Source organism: Amblyomma maculatum, chromosome 1 (assembly GCF_055883805.1).
Source record: "Amblyomma maculatum isolate TAMU_Amacu chromosome 1, ASM5588380v1, whole genome shotgun sequence".
Taxonomy (NCBI): domain Eukaryota; kingdom Metazoa; phylum Arthropoda; class Arachnida; order Ixodida; family Ixodidae; genus Amblyomma; species Amblyomma maculatum.
The window spans coordinates 442,605,416-442,613,945 of NC_139344.1; the positions used below are offsets into that span (position 1 = coordinate 442,605,416).

Consider the following 8,530-nt stretch of genomic DNA (forward strand, 5'->3'; position numbering starts at 1 on the left):
ACATTACCTTAGTCTTCTGCATTTTGATTTTTAAGCCTATCTTTCTACTTTTCCTGTCTACGACATCAATCATTATTGGCAGTTCGTCCCCCGAGTTACTTAGCAAAGGCAATCTTATCAGCAAATCGCAGAGGTATTCACCATCTACCCTTATCCCTAACTGATCCCATTCCAAGTCTCTGAATACTTCATCTAAGCAAGCTGTGAATATTACTGGGGAGATCGTGTCTCCTTGCCTAACACCTCTCTTTATGGGAATTTTGTTACTTTCTTTATGCAGAACTTTGGTCGCTGTGCAGCCACTATATACATATTCCAGCACTTTCAAGTACGGCTCGTCTACCCCCTGATTTCGCAATGCCTGCATCACTGCCGAGGTTTCAAATGAGTTAAATGCTTTTTCGTAAAAACAATGAATGCTCTGTATAACGGCTGGTTATATTCCGAGCATTTTTCTATCGCCTGGTTGATGGTATGGATATGATCGATAGTAGAGCACCGTTTCCGAACACTTGCTTCATCTTTTGCTTGATTGCAGTCTAAGGTTATCCTGATTCTTTTAGCGATTACCTTAGTAAATAGCTTATTCGTAACAAACAGTCAGCTTATTGGTCTGTAATTTTTAAGGTCCTTAGAGTGCCCTTTCTCATGAATGAGGATAATGTTTGCATTCCTCCATGGTTCCGGTACCGTCGGTAACACCAGACACTGCGTATACAGGTGGGCCAGCTTTTCTAGCATGATATCCCCCTCCCCCTCCATCCCGTCCTTTAACAAATCTCTAGTTATCTGATCCTCTCCACCCAATTTTCCCCTTTTCATAGTTTCTAATGCTTTCTTGACCTCGTCCTTCGTCGCTGGTGGAACGTCTTACTGTTTTTCCTGTTGCCAATCTTAATATGGTCCTGGCTACTTTTGCTACTGTAGACATATGTACAGAACTCCTCGGCTACTTTGACTATGTTGTCCATATTCGTGATGACGTTGCCCACCTTGTCCCTTATCGCATACATCTGGTTCTTGCCTCTGCTAAATTTCTTCTTAGCCACTTTAAGGCTTCCCCCATTCTTTACAGCATGCTAAATTTTTTCCATGTTATACTTCCTTATATCGGCCATCTTGCGCTTATTGATTAGCTTTGATATCTCGGCCAATTCTATCTGGTCTGTTGGATTGGAAGCCTTCATACTCTGATGTATCTTAATCAAATCTGTCATCTCCTTAGATAGCTTACCGGTATCCTCTCTATCTATCCTACCGCCTACTTCTACAGCGCAGTCAGTAATGATATTTCTGAAATTATTGTTCATTGCTTTTAGTGTAATGTCACCATCCAAATAGGCAATCGTTACTCAGAGCACGAGACAAGCTAAAAAAGCCTAATCCTCGTGAGTGTGAGCTAGGAGCACAGAAGCATTGAAGGCACACAACTAATTGGCTCCATTGCCATGTCTGGCCATCCTTCATTAAGGCTTATCGAAAACACTGAGTAGATATTTCTACATTGTCTGCTGTATAACTATTTTATTCTCTTTTGACTTCGAACGAGACATGCCACTTAAGGTGCACCGCGCCATCGAAAAATGATTTATCCAAGTCACTCTTCTTGTATTGGCCACAACGTTCCTGTGAGCTAAATGGTAACCAAGACATGAAAAACAAACTTATGGGCTCCAAACTTATGGTCATTGTATGAACGTGAATAAACACTTTTACATGGATCGTTTTTTATCAATGGGTGCTGGTGAACACTTGCAAATGAGCCAGCACTGCAAAATTGCTGCATTTTGCCAGCATTGGCAAAATGCGTTTATTTTCAGGGACACATATTGTTCCTACGGTAAGAGCGAAAAGTGAGTGCTTTTGAAGTTTATGAGAGCATGAACATCAGAACATGAAATACTTGTTTGCCCCTATGCCTGCTTGGGTTTGGAGCGCTTTTGTGCTCCGTTTTATGCAGATAGATTTATATCGCCTATCTCGCAATGAAAAGGCGCACTTGAGAGCAGTAGAAGTGTCCTTTTTATGAGACCACACGAAAAACTCCCCTTTTTTATTGCGAAAGCAATACTACGCCAGGCTTCAGCCCATCGCGTTGTCCGAGGACCTTAAATAGCCGCGAAGAAGAAGAAGAATACTCGGTAACCCGCAGCTAATGATTTTGCTCCATATTCGACTGAGCAGCGTTGAACCCTTCTCATTTTTTCAATTAACGAGGCTGTACGCTAAGCGGGAGCAAATCTTACCTGATGAACAAACCAATAATCAGAGCGTAAAAATTACAAGCCATTCACCGCAACTGGAAACTTTAGTAGTTGAAGCAATGCGAAGGTGTATTGTCAAATAAAAAATAATAAACCCACAACAAAAGCCGCAAAATCCTCTAAAAACCACTAAGATAAATATTTGCATCAAAAAGATAATTTTTACTAGTTCTATTTGGCTATCTGCAGTGTAAACAATAGAACCTCTATTGTAAAAATAATAAAGAGTATTTTTGTTTCGTTTTTGTGTATAAACTTCGCTGTAAGAATATTTCCATTATCAGGAATATCCCGCCTTCCTTCTGTGGGTTTAAATTAAAGTAACAAAAGCGCTTCTTTCATTTTGTTTACTACAAAATTGTGATTGCACGCCTTTCGCTCGCAAAAAAAGATAGAGTCTGCTTTTTCTTGTTTTGCCACGCGCTTTACGTGCGAATATCAGTTCGTACTTCCAGTGCTAGGCGAAAATTTAGCACCACTGCCAACCACCACATTCTTATCTTGCGAACACTGGCGGTCACCTGATCGCCTGACAGCACAGGGATTGAACATTGTACTACAGTAATACTGAAGTGTGATTACCGCCAAGCGGCTCCTATGCGAAGCACAGTGCAGCCTCATGGTGCATCCGCGAGGTGGCGCTCGCTGTCGTTTACACGTCAAGCTGGACTGTAGCTGAACGCGTGGGAAGCCTATATGCTCACGTTTTCGGCGCTTTTTGTGTGAATTTGAGTGGATTCCGCACGCTGTACGCTTTGCCTGGCTTGTTAAAAACGTGTGTATGACGAGCCGGCGTCAAAGCCATTGTTTTGTGCCCGGTTGCACAACCGGGTACAAATCGTGCAAAGAAAAGCTGGCGCTTTTCGGTGTACCCAAGGACGAGGAGTTTTTTCTGAGGTGGCACAGAAATATCTCGAGAGCTGACAAGCCCCTCGAACAGAACGCCGCTGTTTGCGAACTTCATTTTGATCCCCAGTTTGTGTTACGGCACTTCGAACATAACATAAAAGGTGAGACAGTGCGTTTGGAAAGGATCAAACCAGTCCTTCAGTCAGATGCCGTTCCCACGATCTTCCCGAACGTGCCCAAGTATCTGTCCAAGCGCGTACCCAAGAAGAGGAAGCCAAAAGAGCGACTGGACCCCCAGATCGTGCCTTCTAAGAGGCGGCGAACAGTTCCGCCGGCCAGCGATATATCGGCTGACGTTCCCGCGTCTGACATACCCGGGTATGCATCTGCCGAATCGGGGCCACAAAGAACTTTGGATGCCAGATACGTTCCCCTTCCATCGGATAAATGGGGAAAGCATGTATTTTGTGAAGAGCCGCTTACAGTGTCGTATAGTTTGTGCCTACCAGGACCGAACATGGGGCTCCTTCACGCTCAGAAGCTTGTTTTGTTCCGCAATGAGGGCAGCGCTGTCAAGCATCAGGTGTTCGTCCGTGGTGTGGAACTCGCGGCGATAGACAACAAATGCGATCCAGCGTCCCTGCTGCAAGAGGTTGACAGAATGCAGGTTTGCTCAGGAGCGGGTCTTCTGACGGAGTTCTCCGATGTCAATTGTTCGCAAATGATAAAGTGGGGCGAAGGCTTCTATCATATACGGTGCAAAGGTGCTGCGAAAGAAAATGAGATGCGGTGCATCGCATGCAAGTATGTGCGAAGGCTTCTACTTAATCAACGGTGCCGGGAAAAGAAACGTAATGTCAGGTATGATTATGGAAAGAAGTTGAGGGCCAGAACCGAAGCAGTGCGACGTCTCAGAGCCAAAGTGGAAAGCTTGGATCAAACAATCGCTAAAATGAAGCAGGAAAATGAAGATATTGAAGAAAGTACTGTGCTAAAAAAGATTGAAAAGCTTCCACAAAAACAAAGAGTTGCAATCATGCAGTGTTTTGAGGCTGGAAGTCGCAAATCTGTGAAAGGGATGCGCTATAATCCAGAGTGGATATTAGCATGCATTATAATGCACATGAAAAGTCTACGTCTCTATGAACATGTGCGAAAGCAAAAAATACTTGTGCTACCTAGCCGCACCTGTCTGAGGAAATATATGAAGAAGTATGAGAGCAGATTTGGATTTAATACAGCAGTACTTTCCGGCATATCAAGAAAAACGCAACAGATGACTGAATTTGAGTGCCATGGTGGTCTCATTCTTGATGAGATGAAGGTTGCAGAAAACTTTGCTGTTGCAAGCGGCTCTGGTAAAGTGGACGGGTTCGTTGATCTTGGCCCCTACACGCCTGAGACTGACAAGACAGTTACATGTGACCATGGTCTGGTTATCATGTTTCAGCCTCTTTCAGGGTCATGGCATCAAATCCTTGGCGTTTTTGCTTCTAAGGGAAACGTTAAAGCTCCGTCGCTCTCGAAGATTCATTTAGAAGCTGTGCTGCTTTCCGAAAATGCCGGTCTGAAGGTTGACTACGTCACCTGTGATGGCGCGTCATGGAATCGGGCAATGTGGCGCAATTTTGGCATTGCAGCAAGCTCGAAAGCTATCAAACCATCGACAAACCATCCTTGTGGAGATGACAGACGCCTTTTCTTCTTGTTCGACTTTCCGCACTTAGTAAAATGTGTGCGCAATGGCTTCATCAAGGCAGGCTTCAAAACGCCAGAGGGACATGTGGACGTAAGGCCCATCAAGATAGTCCATGACCATGATAAGTGCCAAGTCACATTGAAAGCAATGCCAAAAATAACTAATGTCCACTTGAGTCCTAATAGCTTTGAAAAAATGAAAGTCAATTTGGCATTCCACCTTTTTAGCCCACAAGTTTTGCATGGCTTGTTTTTGTACAAGAACAAAATTGCACATTCATGTGACCACACCGATGCTACAGCCATGTTCATTACCGTCGTGCATAATCTGATCGATGTAATGACATCGAGAGAGCCATCAAGCTCACTCAGGCCAAACTCGAAAAAAGAAGAAGTCTTGAAAAAAGCCCTTGTGTATATTGATGAGTGGGAAGCCAACACAGGGCCTTCTAAGGCTGGTTTTCTATCACCTGGCACTGCGGAAGGGCTTAGAGTAACCTTGAAAGCCACTCTGGAACTCTTGACCTACCTCAATGAAAGAATTGGCTGCAAATACCTTTTAACTTCAAGGCTTAGTCAAGATGCAATCGAAAATCTTTTTGGCATAATACGCCAATTTAATAGCTGCAATGATCACCCGACATCGGCACAGTTCCTCACAGCAGAGAACTGCCTTAGCTTTTATAATCTGGTAAAAGCTCCAAGTACTGGCGATTGTGCAGGCGGAACGCTCGATGGCTTAGTTGGGACAAATGAATTAACAAGCCACGTCGACACCCTGCTGGACTCTGGTAAACTGGACGAAGCGTCAAGAATTCTTCAGACCTCTCCAACTTCATTAGCACCCGATCACATATATTCAGAGAAAACAAGTGACGCCAGACTGGTGTACTACCTAGCAGGATATGTTGCACGACGAAAGGTCCTCACAACAAAATGCCAAGATTGCTTCGATGCTCTCCTTACGTCACCAGAGAACGCAGAAAAGCAACTTTCATCCTTCACAGCATTCTGTGACCAAGGGGGACTGCTGTATCCAACACGTGAGCTGTTCGCTTTTGTTGAAGCACTGGAGGACTCTTTCACCATTTGGTTTAGCTGGAATAAGCTGCACAGAGACAGCATTACAGAGATTATGCAGCACATGCAACAACTGCCACATGTTGGCTGCGATAACCACAAGGAAGCACTTACAAGCAGCATTGTAAAGTTTTTCATAATGACATGCCTTCACTTCTACACGAAGTCCCTGAACAAAGACCACACTTCCACAAGGGAGAAGAAAAAGCATTTGAAACTTAGCAGAACAACGTGAGGACCATGTGGAGATGTGCTTTCAGCTATGTCTTGTTGATCTTTTTCTCGATTGTGTTTTGTATGTTACTTATTTTAAACTATTCTACATTAAAGCAATGCCAAATCAGCATGAATTCTGCTATCAAGTCAATATGAATTATTGTTCAGTGTGAAAGCAATCAACAGTTCCATCAGGAATGTACACCAGGGACCATATATTTTCTACTTTTATTTGCATGAAACTAACGACATTATTTGGTTACGTCAAGCACAGTGCTTATTTTACAATTAAATAATGATCAGCGATCATAGAAACCTCTAGTTATAATTTCACACGTATTGGACATCTACTTTAATTCGAGCCATTTCTTTAACGACAATCAATAATCACGAATGCGACTGCTACATTCACGCTGTGCAAAAGTTTTGTAATAGAGGAGTGCACTACAAGCCGATTTTTATGGCAAAAAGTGCGAGTGCGCGAAGGCCCTATTAAACCCCGTAACACGCGATTTTCGCATTCTGCATAGTCTTCTAAGCAGCAAAATCTGATCGTGATACAGCGTCAGCGCATCTCGACTGTGCTCAGGCAGCAACTTCAGCGCAACTATCGCGGCCGCAGAGAGCAAGTTTAATCGAACGAAAGCTGATGGAAAGCGCAGCATGTATAGTCACTGCCATTGTAGCATGCAAGTGAACGAATTGCAGTTCGGATATACTATTCTATGAACCCGAAGAACCATTACAAATTCGCGTTTCTAGCGCGAAACGCACGCATAACAGGCTCGTAGGAAGTGACGTGTAAGCAGTCACCAGCGCCGCCTCGCGGTTGCACCGCGGAAGCACACGCGAGCGGCTGCGGCTTCACCACACTTCCCATATTCCAGCCACTGTAATTGTACACCCACAAGTAAACCGGCTGCTCGAGCTACCATGTCTCCTCTGCGGAAGTTTTCGGTACGGTTCATTAGGGCCATCGTGTGTGTGCTAGATTTCACCCGTAGGAATGAAACGTTTCTATATCTAAAGAAAAACTTCGCTAATCTAGAAGACGCGGAAACGCTGTATATCTTCAGATCGCAGCCTTTTCTTTGTTACACAGATGGGTAAAAAAAAGTACTGCGGACTATTTGCTGCCGTCCAGAAATCAGGTTTGTAAGGCATGAAGGGTTCACTTTAAAGAAAAGCACTGAAATTATTTTGGTAAGGCTTCAACATATAGCATTTCGCACCCCTTCGCCGGTCAAAACATTTCGTAGAGACACGACTCCTTAGTGTGATAAAATAAAGCCATGAACGCGGGAGGGAATTCACAGGAGCCGATTCACATTAGAGAGTTTTAGCTTACCGTGATCCGCGATCCGCTACTGTGATCCGCCACCGCGCGTTCCATTGCGAATGCCCAGATCTCTTGACGGCGATAGATAGCGCCACATACTGAATGTCGGAACATAGTCCTGCCGCGTCGGGACCAATCAGCTTTTGCGCCCCAACCACTCACAGTAGCTGGTCACGCTGGCGGATCGCAGACCACGGTAAGCTAAATCTCTCTATTGTGCCTTACACCTCAAGCGCGGCTGCCACTTCCTTGCTTATACAAGCGCTGGCACACTGGACACACACATTTCATCAAAATGGCACAAACCAAGAATAGGCGCTTGGCCTGCAGAGGATAGTCTGACACTCTATTGAAAGATGCGCCACGGCAGGCAGATTTCGACACCTTCCAGCTACGCGCCCCTCGATTGTCGGACACCTGAGACGTTGATGCTGCACCTCTCCCTTGTCACATGCGTCCGCTCGCTTCGTAATTCTGGTGACGGTACCCTAAAAATGGCATGCCAGTCGCTGATCTCTCGATCATTGGAGCTGGTAAATTTTGGGCTTTGAAATGCATGAGAAAACCTACGCTGACATTCGAAAATTAGGAACCTGGTATTTCTTGCGGTGACTGCTAATGAAATTGGCAATATTAACATCAACACTTTTCTTTATCTTAACTGAATGAAAAGCACTGTCTCCAGAGTACCCTACGAACACTGTTCTCAAAACTGATTAGACAGAGTTCAGCAGACTGCGGAAGAGGTGCGCAGTAGGAACACTCTATGACGAGCATAGAACCTTGCAACCCTATGGACGGACCACTGCCTCTACTATGGTCTCTTATGACTCTAACTGTAATGATTAATTTCTCTGCGAATCTCTCTGATGCCGATTGTGAACATCCTCCTCTACCGCATTTCAATACCCGAAAAAGGACGGATCCTTAAGCGGGGTGTTAAATAAACGTTAAAGATAAATATTGCTGGTGTGTCGAACAGTGTTTAACACGTGCAGACCACGAAAAATAAATTAATTTCATAAATGCGATATTCCCTGTTCAACATAGTTGCATTGTATGGGCTTTCAGAGCGAAGCATGGG

General features: G+C 44.4%; 2 protein-coding genes across 2 annotated transcripts; both read left to right on the forward strand.

The window, feature by feature from the left end:
• Nucleotides 1-3,045: 3,045 nt before the first annotated feature.
• On the forward strand, nucleotides 3,046-4,610 carry LOC146209584 (uncharacterized). Its single transcript, XM_084580557.1, has 2 exons — nucleotides 3,046-4,096; nucleotides 4,564-4,610. The coding sequence occupies exons 1-2, from the start codon at nucleotides 3,046-3,048 to the stop codon at nucleotides 4,608-4,610; spliced, it is 1,098 nt and encodes a 365-aa protein (XP_084436683.1).
• Nucleotides 4,611-4,959: 349 nt separating this feature from the next.
• On the forward strand, nucleotides 4,960-6,126 carry LOC146209585 (uncharacterized). The gene has a single exon (XM_084580563.1). It carries the CDS (start codon nucleotides 4,960-4,962, stop codon nucleotides 6,124-6,126), a length of 1,167 nt encoding a protein of 388 aa, XP_084436689.1.
• The last annotated feature ends 2,404 nt before the right edge of the window (nucleotides 6,127-8,530 follow it).